Below are 16075 nucleotides of genomic sequence, written 5' to 3' on the forward strand. Positions count from 1 at the left end.
TTTTTTAAATAATTAGGTAAATACAGAAAACAAAATTAGTGTTGCTTATTTTATACTAAAATAAAGTGATACATCTTAAATTTTTTTGGTTCAGTTACTCTTTTTATGATTTAAACAATTCAGCAATACATCTGCAAGTCACTGTTGAGTAAGAGTAAGAGATGGTCTCATTAAAGAAAGGTTGTATAAAGGCAATTATCCATCCTTCTGCCATTGATAGAAATAGAAAGAATGATGTTTCATAATTTATTTATTTGAAATTTTGATATTATAGAACAAATTGAAGATGAAGGTGAAGCTACCCATGAAAATAATATACTGCATCAACCCATACACAGCAAACACCATTCTTTTTTCTGACATTGGATATAAGTTATAACTAACTATATTGTATCCCATTTGAACCTAGCATAAATTGAATCCTTCAAAGAGCTAAATGAACAAATTTATATAACCTAAATCTATAACAACTCAATACAACCCAGAAGCCACCCTAAAAATTAAACAGGTATTTACAAATATCAACTGTAAGTAAGCGTGTCAGTCATTCAAGCAGCAGGTATAGATGTGGAAATCACCACATATGTCAGGCATTGCAAACCATCCCGGATTTTACTCACTGCACTCGTCTGGTCACTGCGGAAAAGTTCTGATAATGCATTGGCTTTCTCCTGGATTGATGTCTTTGGAAGATCATCATGTGAATCAGCACTAGATGCACTCTTCATGGCCACTACATAAGCTTCGGCTACATCAGAGATGCCTGCACAACATCACATATACATGGATAAACAATCGGATAAAAACTTCATCAAAATACACAAGTTTGAAGGCGCAAATCTTGTTATAAAGATGCCAAGCTATATGAAGCTATTAGAGTTTTTGTTTTACCATGAGACTTGGAAAGTCAGAGTAGAGTTACTCTTCCATCAGTATGGTAATAATATGCAGCTGTGACAAAGCTAACCTAAGTAGTATCAATAAGATGAATACGAATTTTCAAACCAACCTGTGATGAAACTGCTGGAAACGGCTTCAAGATATCCAGCCATTGACTGGGCCTTCGTTCGGATCACCTTGGCTTTATCAACAGAATCCTCAGGCCAGTCGATATTCACCACATCCGCATCATCTTCTTCCTGTACTTTGTTAGCATTGGAAATTATGGATTTTCCAAGTGCCAGAAGTTGGGAAACAGCCAAACAGCCCATTTCAGAAAGTCTCTGCAAACACATCCATTACCAGTTAGTTTACACATCTCTGAAAGATATAATTGATGTAAGAATAAAGATAAATAAATAAAAGAAAGTTGTTTCCAGGAATTCAATAAGTCATACATGGACGCCCTCTGAGTGTATAGTTTCTAGTCTGCTGGCAGTTCTTTGAACTATGTCATTTATAGTTAGTCCAGCTAAGGCACTTGTAAACCTGCAAAGGAAAATAAAATTTTAAGCGTACAGCAAAACAAGTTTAATCACAAAATGAAATGACTGGCTTCACCACTTCTGACAACCATCTTGCTAATGCATACATCTTATCCATCACAACCACTGCCCGCATGCCGTTCTTAACTAAAATAAGAAACTGAGTTGGAAAAATCAGCATCTCAAAGACAACTTTAAAAGGTGAATGGCCATTTTGAAGGCATAAACCAACAATTAAATATAAAATCTCTCAGGAATGGATGAATTCACAAAATCTTAACCAATTCATTACCAATTCTAATTTTTGTTCCTAGCAATAAAAAAAAATTATGATTTAATACCTAGAATTCTATATCATGGAATTTGAGTAAGCATATACCAAATTCCACTAGAGTAGATCAATTTGCAAATATTGATATCACAAAATTTAACCACTAACTTCAAAAGAAAATAAGTGATATATATATGCGTGTGTGTACACACTCACTCTATGAAATAAGACAACTGTATTGAATCCAATTAAATGACATGTTTTTTTCTCAACAAGTATAACATCCATTTATAGTTTCACATGCTAGTTTGATTCATTACAAGTGGGGCCTGAATTGTACAGTTATTGTTATAGATCTCAATATTTAAACAAGGTAAGTTGATGGTGTAAAAGAAACCTGATTAGAAATGAGAAAACTTACCCTGCAGCCATGTCTGCAGCTTTGCTGACACTTGAGTCATGTAAAGTTTTTATCTCATCACTATTTCCTTCAGTCCCAGTCTCTTTTTCCTTACCTTTGTTCGACTCCACACCATTCTCATTCATTTCAACACTTAAATCGAAAATTTGTTGGACAAGTTTAAGTTTTCCCTCGTATAGAGATTTTTGTTCTGGTGATAATTTTGCTTTTCTTCTGTTAAATAGTAGAGCATAATGACTAGACAATGCCTCAAGCTCCTGCAATATTACAGATACACAATTTCAATTTTAACTATTAGTCTTACATGCCAATTTCAAAAAAGAAAATTAGACAAGAAAGAGACCTCTAAATGTTCTGGACCTCCATAAATATAGAAGCATCGATCAAAAGTCACTTCTTCAAGTAAGTGATCCTCATCAGCTTCTCCTTCAGACGGTTTAGAATTTTTCTCAACTTCAATGCCAGTCTCCGTGATCAACAGCTCCATGGTCTCCTTACCAACATATTCAAGCACTTGCATTCCCTTTGCAGTAAAAGCTTTTCCAGTCTACAAAAAGCAGGAAGAATAAGCAAAGATAGAAAAATTCATAAATGTCAAATGCGATTATGATATTCATGCTAACCTCAAGTAAGGATGGTGCAGAACCAGCTCCTCCTGGTAAGTTGCCATGTTGAATTGTTTCAGCAAGGTTCACAGCAGAATGCTCAAGCCTAGATGGAGAGAGAGAGAGAGAGGGTGAGGCAGAAATGAGAGAGAGCATTTAAAACAGTGAGCAAGTACAGTTATTCATGTTGTTAACTGACAAGAATGGCGCATCAATCATAGTTATCTATTCCTTCAGGCATGCAGTAGGAACCGGCTTCCAGTGTGTTATATGGTTTTATTTTATCCAAGGACAGTAATGCAGAATCAAAGAAGGCGAACCTCACCAAACCAAAAATCAGAAAATACAGATTACAGATGAAGTTGCATATCTAAAAGGGAAGGACGACGGAGGCAAGTCTAATTGCCCTCCACAAGGCCATAGCTTTCTTCTGTACTCTCTTCTCAACTTAAACTAAACATATCCTCAAACCTTCCATTTTTTCCTCCAACTGAAAGCGAAAAACAAGAGATAGAAGCAACATTTTGCAGAACACTTTCACTCTCATCCTAGAAAGTAGCAAAAATACTATAACTTGTTTTTACCTTCAAATCATATATCATCGTACTCCCACAGTTTTGTCCCTCGCAGTCTTCATTTAGTTCTCAACATTAAATTGAAGAGCCAAAGTGTCATTCAGGTGAGCACTAGTTTGGTTTGCAATGGCCCAAACTGTGGTGTTTAGCAAGAGCAAAAAGTCCAATAACAATAAGTTCTTTACTAATTGGTACTAGTAATTGTTTCTACATTTTGAGGTGGCATATTCGGAGGAAGGCATTGGGGTGCATGCAGAATCTTTGGAGAATTCAAAGTGTAGGTTTTGGTGGAAGAAATTTGCTAGAAGTTCTTTGGCATTCTGTTGTTTGTTGACTGAGTAACGGAATCCAAGAATGGAAAGAAATGCATGCATCTTCAAAAATTCAAGCTTGTATCTTAATTATTCTTCAACGACATTGTACTTTTGGCTCCATTTAAGCATACGCCTCCATACATTTTAGGACAGCTTTTCAATAGTTATCCAACTTGATTGGAAAATGTTAGATGTTTCAGTATGCTTGTTGAATTTTTCGAGGAGGATTATTATCCCCATTGTGTACACTCCTTTTGTTCATTGAATTCTCGATGAATTTATTTCTAATAGCCATAGAGAAAAAGAACATACATAGAACAGTTATATGAACCCCTAAATCTAATCCATTCAAACAGGTGCAACCTTTGCTCTCATAACCCTAGAAGCAGATGCATCATATGGGAATGTCCATAACTTGCATATAAGCACTGATGAGAGGTTAATGAACCAAAAAATCACCCAAGGAAAACATAGATTTCCATCTTTATTATATCCAATTCTTTTCAAGCCATCTAATTCCAACTCTGTGTCCTCATTGCTTAAAGCCACTAAATTTCATCCAAAAAACCACATGTACACCATTCCACAAGCCCATAATAAGAAACTTCAAAAGCTACCGTTAACAACCAATGGATACAACAAACACCAAAGAGCAAGTAAACTATATGAAAATGAACAAAAGGGAGGCATTTACTAGTCCACTCAACCCACACAGCAGGGTACTACTAGCTCTTTTCTGGCATACAAAATGCCAATACATGTACTTTGCAAAACACTTTAGAGTAGCTTCAAACTTGCATAAACTTCCACTTTTGCTGCTCATACGAGTATATATTGCTTCCTCCTAGTTAATCTATTGATTGAGTTAGTAAGAAAGTATGAATAACAAACTCTACTTAAGTTGGAACTGAACCATCATACTCTGTCAATTACAGAATAATTCAATGTCAAACATTTATACATGCAATTAACACACTACTTACTTTTGAACAAAATCGGAACCCCCTTTCCAGGCACTTCCTAATGCTTGCCAAGCTCCTGAAGCAATATTCTCCACAGAATGATCAAGAACCTTTAAACCCTAAGAATTTGACAAAATAAAACAATACAAAGCAAATAGAATTAGAGAAAACCTGATTTTGAAACAAATGAGTAAGAATATTGCACTGCAGTAGTCATATAAAACAACAATACGAGAGAGAGAGAGAGAGAGAGAGAGAGAGAGAGAGAGAGAGAGAGAGAGAGAGATGAAAAACATAAAAGTACAAATAGAGTGATCTAGCCAGATGAAGTGAGGAGAAAGGAGCAGCATAAGTGCTAAGGGTGAAATGATTTGAAAGATAAATTCAACAAGATAAGGTAAGGTAAAACAAACACAAATATCAACTAAAGGCAAAAAAAAAAAAAGACCTCTACAGTCTTGTGGTATGCACCCTTGGAGTTAGTACAGGAAAAACAAAAATCACATTTGTACTTTGTGGAACTGCAAAAATGCAGTATAATTTAGGACAGGCAATGCAAAATGCAAGACTTGCCTGGCCAAGCATGGAATCCTCACTTGCTTTCTCCAATTTATCTAGAGCAGATTTCCGTCGTTTGGTATCCTCATCGTCAGTTTCCTTGTCACTTGCATCTTCTACCTGCTCTTCCTCCTCCTTAGAAGATTCAGAATCTTCTTCAGCAATTTGCATATCTGAAATACTCTTTGCTGCCCTCTCCGCAACAACGGCAGCCTGCATCCAGATAGAACAAAATAACAGATAAACAGACAAAGTAGATTGCAAACAATTACAGAAAAATCAAAATGTAAGGTACAAAGTTTCCAATACACCCCTATGCTTTCCAACTCTTTCAGTATTTATAATAAGAAAATGGAGTACCAATCCATCAGCACCTCTTTTCTCAATTTCATTAAATAAATAATAACACGAGTAATGCATCAATCAACATTATCATTAGGGCAACAATAAATAAAAATGAAATGGATGCCAAAATTATTATACATGACCATAAAAGTAGCTAATAACCCTGGCTTCATCTAAGCAAGAAACAGAACATGTGCAGATGATGATGCAGCTGGCACAGCACAAAGTTGTTCCATGCTTGTATCAAAATGAAGTACAATCCAAATCCTGTTGCTCTTCTTGATTGCAAGCTACTGCGAACACTATTTATTTCCCATTCCATTACGGGAAGGATTTTACCCCCAAAAGTAAATCTTAAATGTTCTAAAATCATTCATTTCTATAATAAGAGAAATATAATTAGAATAACCATAACCACATTTTCACATAAAAACAGAAAACTAATAATAAGAGCAATCAAAACTGGATCTGACTTTCAAACCAGCCTTATCCGAAAAGTGTAATCTCGAAATTCCAAAAACAACTGAAAAAATAAAGAGAAGTTTCTGTAGTTAGAGTGAAGTAACGTACATTGCGGGAGATCTCTTCGGCTGCCTTCTGGAGATCTGAGAGAACAGAGAAAGGAGAGAAACCCCATCCTCCCCAGCCTCCACCATTGCTATTAGTTTGCGGAGGTGGTGAGGGTGATTCTTGATTTTGCTGAGTTTGTAGGGGTTGCTTATCTTCTTCTTCAGTCGGTAAATTCTTGTTGTCTTCCATCGTATTGTACAAAATTAATAATGAATAATCTGAAAATTAAATATTTGGATGAACAAAGTTTGAGCTATCGGGTGATACGGACTGAGAGCTATGTGTTGGTAATTATGGAGAAAAATGAAGACCAGAAACTGGGCTTAAAGTGGACCTAAATAAGAAATAAGTTCAGACTTCACTTTCGTTCCTCCATCCCTCTGTGCGGTTCAACGTGCAATCCAAGATTTTGCCCTTTGGGAAATTTAGTTCCTCTGTTTATAACGTACACGACACCGTTTTTGCTTCTTTTTTTTTTAATTGATATTCAAAAGCAATTTATCTTACCATTTAGATGATGCAATTTAACTTTTAATTTTAGTAACTAAAATAATTATACTATTAACTTTAATAAATTGAATTAATTTTGAACATTATTACAAAATATATTTATTTATTTCTATATTCTACATCAGTTACATATTAGTTCTTTCTAAAAAAAAATTATATTTTTAAAATTTTAATAATAGAATTAAAAATTAATATTATTTTTTATCAAAATTTAATAAAATACTTGGATTTTTTTATCCAACTCGTATAGAGCACATTATAATTTTTTATATGAACAGCATAAAACACAATCTCTTAACAATAATATGTTTTGAGTAATTTTCTTTGATATATTAGAACTCTAGTTGCGTTTAATGTATTTTGGTATTTCCTTTCTATAACATCATTATGGTGTTATGTTTATGGACAGCTGATTTGGTGGATGTCAATGCATAATGATGGAATGTGAATAGTGGTTCTTTAGTTTCCGACTTGTTTCCCATGTTCTTTGGTTTCCAACTTGTTTCCCATCAAATACAACCACATCAATTTGTTGTTGTCGTCATCAACAATTGTTAAGAAATATCGTTTTCCATTAAAAGAAAGACAAATTGGCACCCAAAATATCAACGTGCATCAAATCAAAACACTTAACATCTCTATTTGAATTAAGAGAGTATCTCTTCTTATTTTGTTTATCCAAATGGAAGACATCACAAGGTGACTGTGTACTTTGTATGAAGAGTAAGTTGTAATCTTTGACTGGAAGGATGCTCCAGACGCATATGCCATAAGGTGGCTTTATAGGAAGATACTGATAGACTTGCTGCAATTTTCTCAGAACGGGAAAATCCAAAAAATATAGTCTTTCGGTGTTTCTATTTTGGTCCTGAATGAAGGAGCCTTTCATTTTTTATCACTCCTTATCTCCCTACTCTCTTTCAACGCTTTACCACTAGGACCAACCCTTATTGGCTTTCTTGCTCATTATGAGCTGAATTTATATACATAATGCTTGATGCATGAGAAAGGAAGAATATAAAATTGTACAAAACTAGCTGTTATAAGTGTAGAAAGAGTACAAAAGTCTAGCTACTGAATAAACGGAAAATATGACTCTCCGATCTTTCATCCAACTGTGGCATTATGATGGTATCTACAACTGATATTGAACATTAATAATTGATATTTTCCACACAATCTGGAGAATCTGAATTAAATATTTTTCCACTTGAATCTAAGGAAAATATTGGATCACCAGTAGCAAAAATAAAGAATCCAATTGTTATGCTTTTCCTTTTATTATGTAACGAGTCCCTATTTTTTACAAGATTCATAGAGAACAACCATGAAAGACCTGTAGCATGAAAATTGACAGATGATATATCCAATGCTTTTGGTGGAAATACCAATAAAAAAACAAAGGAAAAAGAATCAAGTGGCAGTTATAAGACAAACCTTATACTAAATATATTCCAATTGCTAAGAGAAGCAAGAAACTCTGAACCAGACATGAACAAGCTAGGTTGTCTTCTACATCCCATATTGTCTTTTCTTTCAATAATCTATGCAGCAATTAAACTGGTCATTACCAAACTAGCAGTAATATCAAGAGCCAAATCCAGTGATGGAAAAGTAACAGATATAACTCCAGTTTCATTGCTAGAAGTAAAGGTAACTCTTCCTATTAAGTTGATCTTTGAAGGTGAAGAAGGCATAGTCAGAAAGTATGATCCTACAGAACTAGCTCAGTCTCCTAAGATTATGCTTGGTGAAGGTACCTTAGGGACTTTGTATAAAGTCATTCTTAACTGTGGTTCCATCGTTACGGTTCGAGTAATTAGACAAGGATTCGCTAATCCTATTAATTTTGAGTTATGGACTCATTTTTTTGGAGCTATTCGCAATGCTTATCTCTTGCCTTTGCAGTTGGGTTTCTGGTATGGTGGTGAAGCTTTTCTTGTCTATGACTATTTGTGCTTGGGAAGTCTTGAGGAACTTCTTCATGGTAAGTCTCAATTACTTTATAATTCTATGACTAATTCAAGTAGAGTCTAAGATCACCGGATGAGCTTTGCAGCAGCAATCCAACATTGGTGATTACCCTCCAAAGAGGAAGATAATGGTCGGTACCCTAATAGGGAGACTCCGACATTCAAGTCAAAGCTTGTCCTAAAGAGGAAGATAATGGTTGGTTCCATAATAGCATAGTATACCCTCCGAAGAGGAAGATAATGGTCGGTCTCCTAATAGGGAGACTCCCACGTTCAAGTCAGATATAGTATAAAGAGAAAAAAAGTTAACGGAGAGAACTTGTTATTACCCTCCGAAAGAGGAAGATAATGGTCAGTCTCCTAATAGGGGGACCCCGAGGTTCAAGTGAGAAATAGCATAAAGAGAATAAATGAGTGAGAGAACTTGTTATTACTCCCCAAAGAAGAATATAATGGTCAGTCCCCTAATAGGGAAACTCCTACATTCAAGTTAGAAATAGCATAAAGAGCAAGAAAAAAAAATGAGGGAGAGAACTTGTTATCACCTTCCAAAGAGGAAGATAATGGTTGGTCCCCTAATAGGGAGATTCCGAACGTTCAAATCAGAAATAGCATAAGAGAAAAAATGGAGAGAACTTGTTATGGCCCTCCAAAAAGGAAGATAATGGTCGGTCCCCTAATAGAGAGACTCCGACATTCAAGTCAAAAATAGCATAAAGAGAATAAATGAGGGAGAGAACTTGTTACCTTCCCTAAATATCTCTTCATATATAACAATGAAAATTATAGTTTCAATCATGAACTGTGATTAATTTGAAACCGTTGTGGATTTACGGTTGATATCATATACTTTTCAACTGCATAAAAAAAGGATACATATGTCATTGTAGAACATAATAGTAATCTCAATTGTTAAAATGTATTCATTGCATAAGGGTAAATGTTCATCAAATGAAGGAGATGATTTTCGATTCTTGAATCTACATTTGACTAAGCTGCTATGATACAGGAAGCGAAGGAATTCAATTTACCCCATTGAGTTGGGAAACTAGAAGGCACATAGCACTATGTGTAGCAAAGGGAGTAGCTTTCCTTCATAACCATTTTACCAAGAAAGGCAATGCCATTGTCTGTGGAGTTATAAAGGCCAGCAATATCTTGATTAGGACAGACTGCAGAGCCTGCCTAAGTGGCTACGAGACACCGTACCTGGTAGCTCCAGCGACCATTATAAGAAGAAATCCAGGCAGAGTTGCACCTGAACTAACATCTAGCCAACATTATCCGAAAATGTTCACGCCTAAGTCAGACGTTTACAGCTTTGGAATTCTGCTACTGGAACTTATAACAGGGAAGAGATCTATTGTAACAAACTTGGGAGAATATGTGATAGAAAAGAGAAAGAGGGAAGGATTAAGAGGCATATGTGACCCCAAACTGGGGGATTTGAAAGCAAGTATGACAGAAATTATTGCAATAGCTGAGAATTGCCTTTCAGATAATCCCAAAAAGAGGCCTTCTATGGAAACAGTTGTTCAGATGCTCCAACAAATGGAGGATTAGGATCTCTCTCTTTTGTTGTGGCCTTGTTTGGGTGATGTAAAGTTGCCAATATGATTACAATCAAAATGCAAGAAATTTTCAGCAAATTGCATATGAATCATAAATCATGGTTATTGTACTGAGATTAGAGCAGATCACATCATTAGGCTTCATTAATTGTATGATACGAGCAAAAGAGAGAAAAAAAAACAGTTATTTGCAGGATATAACAGAGATGGTATTAAGGAAACCAAACAAATAATTACAAGCAAGAAATTCTATTTCATTAATGGTGGCAAATGCAAGAAATTACATATTAGAGTCGTTTGATTGTGTAGCTATATAGCTCTCTGGAACTACAAAAACCAACGACATATATAGACACAGAGTGAAGTCTCATCTAGTGGCATAATTTGCACAACAGCCAGATACTATAACTCACAGATATGCACAAGAACTAACAAGAAACAAGCTCTCTTCAAAATAACACAGCTTATCAATCAATCTGTTTCGTGGTCAGGAGCAGGAGAGTACCAGGCAGGAAATGTTCCTTTGTTTCGAAGTAATCTAGTAAATGGTGAATCTGGCATTTTAGCTTTCTCTTCCTCTTCAAGCTCCTCCTGGGATTTGGGTAGTCCATCTGGTATTGGACATGCTCTCTCTCTTTCTTTCTCCATACTCACTGGTGCCGGGGAACCAAAACCATTTTTTGTTCCTTTGTTCATTGATGAAATTCCATGTAAACATCCAATCAATGACTTCATTCCTCCAGCTTGAAGAATCAGCCTTTCTACATCCTCTTTACGAGACTGACTCTGTAACAAACAGAAATGGTAAAAAATCCTATATATTCATAGTTTGCTAATGGCAGAAGGCATCCTAGGGATCATTCCACTTTTTGGTCACATTAAGCCCCATTTTACCAAATTAGTAGATGTGAACATCTAATTAAATTAAAAAAGTATTGCTTTTCTCATCTGTCTAAAATTGTATTTTTTAAATAGCTTCTCTATGTTCACATCACATATAAAAACTGTTTTAGAACCATTAAAAATACAGATTTAAAAAGTTAGGGGCTTAATGTATGGAAATGGGCTCAATCCACCAAAACAAGAGTAACTCAAAATGCTATTTGTCTTTTGGTATCTCGGAAAAAGAAAAATAACACCATATGCATCTGATTCTGAGCAATCATGCAAAAATTAACTCAGATTTGACAAATTGTAAGCCTCTTATTTTCCATATTCCATAAGCTTGTTAATTGTTATGATTTCGAAAATTCAGATAGGTCTTCGGACTTTGTATATCTTTTTGCAACAAAAGACTATTATATACGCAGAAAAATCAATTAGATTAGATTTTTAAACTAATATTATCAGCCAAAAATCCACAAATTTAGGAACATTATAAAAATTAAATCTCTACGGATATGGGAAAGCTAAACTTACTTCGAAATCTTTGAGCTCGAAATACGCCTTCCAACAGCTATAAGAATCGTCTCCTTCAAGCGTTGAGCAATAATCTGCAAAAATACCATCAAACATTATCAATCTCAGAAAACTGCGTAAACAATATAAATCCGCAGAGATGTAACCAATTAAACGCACGCATCGACCTTACACAAAACCAAAGGAAATCAAATTAACTCCATAAAAACAACGAAACCAGTGTCGAAAAAAGCATTACCAGAAAGTTCATTCTCGGATTTTTGAATCAACGGAGGTTCCTTGACAGCTCTCTCGAGCTTGGTCCGGCTAAACGGTTCAAGCTTAGGAATAAAATCAGAGCTCCTTGTCGACGACGACGACGACGAAGAAGAAGAAGAGGCGGAACAAGTGATGGTCGAAAGAAGTCTCCTAGAAGGTTGTTGTTGTGAAGGATGGAAATCCTTGGGTTCAACAAGCAAAGGAGAAGAAGAGGAAGAGGAAGAAGGAAGGGGGATTGCCTTAATCATTGTAGCCAAACAAGTGCTGAAACTGTAAAATTGGATAACACGAATGATTAGCGATGAAGATGATGAGGAGGAGGATAATATATGAAATAAGAAGTGCAGCCTGAGTGGATAAGGATTAAGATTTTTATTAATTATTTAAATATCTTTAGATATTTTTTAGTATTTATTTGTTTGTTTGTTCCTTACGAGAGAGACAGGTGAACAATGATTTAAATAGCTAGTGTTTGGACCGTTGATTAATTAATTTGCATTTTTATTTATTTATTTATTTAGAAGAAAACAGAAGCGCAGGACGATGGTTTTAGAGTTTTCAGGTAGCAGATTTGATTGGCCAACAACAATACGCTGATTCCGCGGGCCGAAAAAAGTTCAACGCTTTTTCTTTCTTTATTACCCAAAATAGAATGTTCAACAGTTGGTTTTTTTTTTTCCATTGCTCAGAGTAAAATTATTACAAATGCATGCAAGATGTGTGGGTAAATACTGATTTAACTTAAAAAAAATTATAAATTAAAACAAATTCAGTTTAAAAATAACAGTTTTTTTATAATAAAAATAATAAGAGTTATTAATTTGAACAACAAAAAGTTCATTTTTGATTGACATTCCTAGTTTTTAGATTCATTTTCCATCTTATCCTGTGACATTTAGATTCATTTTTCATCTTATCATGACACGGATACTTGTGGTGATCTCTCGTGATAAGATGTAAATTTATTTCCAACGTTTTTAAAAAAGTGTAGATTTACTTTTAATATATAAATGAGTGCAAATTTATCGTAATATTATCAAACAAGATTAATTTTACCATTATTTAAACAAAAATATTAACATATGGTGTTATTGTTATTTAATTATCATACCAAACCTTGCAACATAAATTTTGTCTAAAATATTTATTCTGTTGCTGACATGACTACAAATAACCTACCGAAATTACAATATTTAAGTCTGTCATATACAAGTTAATCACACAAAAAAAAATTGCATAAAATACTTGATGTGTTGATAAAATAGGTATAAGCAATCCAACAAAATAGACATAACTGCTTTATTTTATCAACAAACTTGTTTGGAAGATCCAATGTAATTGTCGAATAATTGTCAAATCAGTTAGTTCAAACTCTCACCTGTGTAGGGGTAAAATTGCACGATTTCATACGTTAGAAGTAAATATGCACTTTCCAGAAAACGTTACCGAAAAAATTTGGACCATCCCCTCGTGATTTATAAGTGATAAATTGATAGGGATGTAACAGGCAAGGCGGGACAGGGAATGTATTTCCCACCATGTTCCCCGACTAGTCGAGGATTCTCCATCCCCGTCCACGTGAGTTAGACGTGGACAAATTTATCCTCATCCCCGTCCATGTAGGATTCTCATTCCCCGTTTACAAATGTTTCAAAAACCTTATCCATATTCTTCATTCTCCGTACTCCTTAGGGAAGACTAAAACATTTAAGAAACAGTAACTAATAATATCAAGTATTAATAATCATTTTTAAATTTTTCAAACCACAAACAACTAAAAAATGATCTTGATCTGCGGGCACGGGCACGGGCGTGGCAATAATCTTAAAGTTATCCTTGTGAATCTAGCCAAAATTGCCTCTAGGGTTCTAAAATTAGGAGTAAAGGGTGGCCAACCTCTAAGCAAAATGAGAAAAGATATATTAGACACTAGTGAAATTGCAAGGTGGGATATCGATCTAGGTAAGTTGGACTTCTAGTCAAGCACGGTAAGCATTATTTTGGATTGCTAAATTTGCAGGGAGGACTAACAATATAGGTAAGTTGGGCTATTAGCCTACACCTGGGCAGATTATTTTCCTGAACTTTCTTTTTTATCATTAGTTCTCCATTTTTTATCTTTTTACTCCTCCAAAATGCCAATTTTATTCCTATTAGGCACAACTAATCTACCAATATCCTCTTTTTCCAACCTATATCAAATAAATTAACATTTTCATTAATAGCAATAATTATCCAATTAAATTATGAGAAACATGGGGTAAAAATAAGTAAAATCTATGCATATCAAATTCCTCCATAATTGAGCTTTGCTTGTCATGGAGCAAAAGAATAAATTCATTCTAAGCAAAAATAACAAAAGAAACACTTTGGAGAAGTAATTATAGCATAAACATAAATTAGCACCAATGCAATGAATGGAAGACTATCAATGTTTAGAAAATGCAATTTTGCTTTTAAATATCAAAAGAAGTAGATTTAACTTAATCAATAATTCTTGCAAATATGACAAAATGAAAAAGAAAAAGGCAATCCAATGAAATTTTCTCACAAAATAACTACTCAATCACTTAAATATGTTTAAGGGTGATGAAAATTTAAGCACAAAAGAGTTTAGACATACTTCCTCAATCCCATAGACTTGCAAAATTGTCAAAACTTCAATGCTTTGTTCGAAACCTAAAAACAATCAAAAGTTCTTTCAATTAGGTTGTAACAAGCCTATAGTACCGGTTAGATTTGGACATTGACGTTCTCTAACTTTCTCTTCCAACAACTATGTGATAAACCAACATCCATAATTTCTTGAAATTCATTGACATTTCACATCAAATTATCTTTTAAGTTTAATGTCATAACTCTTTGGGAAAAAAAAATTCTGCCTTTATGATAAAAAGTAGAATATATATATAAAGGGCCTAAATTTATCATCTCGCCCCAGACCTCTAAAAGGTCAAGAACGGCACTACCTTTATCAACCGTTTTCAAACTTTTTACATTGCATGCACCTATGCAAATTATAACTAGTTATCTTCACTTTTTGCATGAAATTATCTTTCATTATAAAAAAAAAAAAAAAAAAGTAGCCAATTAGGATGATTTGGGGAGAAAATTAACTAGGCTAAGCTAAAACAATCTAGTGACTACTAAGAAAAAAAATTAAGGCACAAATGGGTTCATTAAAATGAGGGAATTACCTTTTTACAATTAGGTGTGCTAATTAAACTAAATGGTTGTGCCTCTATCATTTAGGATTAGACATGTAGGACCTGTTTGGTTCAGCTGTTAGCTAATAGCTGTTGCGGTTGCTGTTTGCTGTTTGCGGTTGCAGTAAGCTGTTAGCTGTTGATGTGAGCTGTTTGTTATTAGCTGTTTAATTATTAGTGTTTGGTAAAATTATATTGAACTGTTGCTGTTCGGATTTAAAATGTCTAAAATGGACATGTTTTAAATTAATCAACGATGAAATTATAAAAGGAAAAATGTGAAAAAATACTCATAATGTTTACAACTAGGAATAATTTTACTCTTAATGTCTAGAATTGTGCAATTTTACCCATAATGCTGACAACTAAGAGCAATTTTACCCCTAACATTGGTAAGTTTGGTCGATTTCAGATATTATTAGAAAACATAGATATTTTATTTCTTATTATACACCAAATTGCACATACCAGTAGTTCTTAAAAAAGAGATTTCATATTTTATGATTTAACAATAAAATTGAAAATTAATATTTATAAATTCGATGAAATATTGGAAATTTTTTTGTCCAACTTGTACAAAAGACAATATATTTTTTTATTTTCTTAAAAAAATTCACGTCTAATTATATGTGTGTGATCTGTTACTAACGATGATAAAACCGTGCACATGTGAAATGCAGATGGCAATATTCATGACCAAGAATACAGTTTGGTAAATTATTTCTCAAATTGACCTAACTTGTCAATGTTATGGGTAAATTTGCTTTTGACTTAGGGTTATAATTGCACCATTTTAGACGTTAAGGGTGAAATTGATCATAGCTATAAATGTTGGGGGTATTTTTGCATTTTATCCTATTATAAAATAAAAAATGTGTTACACAAATTAATAAAAATAATTTATATAAAAAATAAAAAATTATTGAATGCAACAAAACCTTGTTTTTCCGGTAATTATGTTGTAGAAATATAAATAATATTAAAGAATAAACATATTTTTGTAGAAATAAGAAGGATAATTTTGTCAATAACAACTAACTACAAACAGCTGTTTATGAAAAGCTCCAAATATGAGCTTTTCGTGAAACGCTCC

General features: G+C 33.9%; 3 protein-coding genes across 3 annotated transcripts; 1 reads left to right on the forward strand and 2 right to left on the reverse strand.

Annotated features, from left to right (window-relative positions):
• Window positions 1-287: 287 nt before the first annotated feature.
• On the reverse strand, window positions 288-6434 carry LOC136208954 (uncharacterized). Its single transcript, XM_066000254.1, has 9 exons — window positions 6046-6434; window positions 5146-5343; window positions 4594-4691; window positions 2740-2827; window positions 2460-2663; window positions 2117-2373; window positions 1338-1428; window positions 1010-1223; window positions 288-763 (listed from the first exon to the last, which is right to left on the reverse strand). The coding sequence occupies exons 1-9, from the start codon at window positions 6232-6234 to the stop codon at window positions 549-551; spliced, it is 1554 nt and encodes a 517-aa protein (XP_065856326.1). The 5' UTR covers window positions 6235-6434; the 3' UTR covers window positions 288-548.
• Window positions 6435-8046: 1612 nt separating this feature from the next.
• LOC136208098 (probable inactive receptor kinase At2g26730) lies at window positions 8047-10091 on the forward strand. Its single transcript, XM_065998932.1, has 2 exons — window positions 8047-8542; window positions 9538-10091. The coding sequence occupies exons 1-2, from the start codon at window positions 8047-8049 to the stop codon at window positions 10089-10091; spliced, it is 1050 nt and encodes a 349-aa protein (XP_065855004.1).
• A 241-nt stretch (window positions 10092-10332) lies between these two features.
• Window positions 10333-12112, reverse strand: LOC136209329 (CCG-binding protein 1). Its single transcript, XM_066000770.1, has 3 exons — window positions 11757-12112; window positions 11519-11592; window positions 10333-10885 (listed from the first exon to the last, which is right to left on the reverse strand). The coding sequence occupies exons 1-3, from the start codon at window positions 12022-12024 to the stop codon at window positions 10571-10573; spliced, it is 657 nt and encodes a 218-aa protein (XP_065856842.1). The 5' UTR covers window positions 12025-12112; the 3' UTR covers window positions 10333-10570.
• Window positions 12113-16075: the final 3963 nt, after the last annotated feature.

The sequence above is a fragment of the Euphorbia lathyris genome, chromosome 10 (assembly GCF_963576675.1).
Source record: "Euphorbia lathyris chromosome 10, ddEupLath1.1, whole genome shotgun sequence".
In the NCBI taxonomy this organism is placed as follows: domain Eukaryota; kingdom Viridiplantae; phylum Streptophyta; class Magnoliopsida; order Malpighiales; family Euphorbiaceae; genus Euphorbia; species Euphorbia lathyris.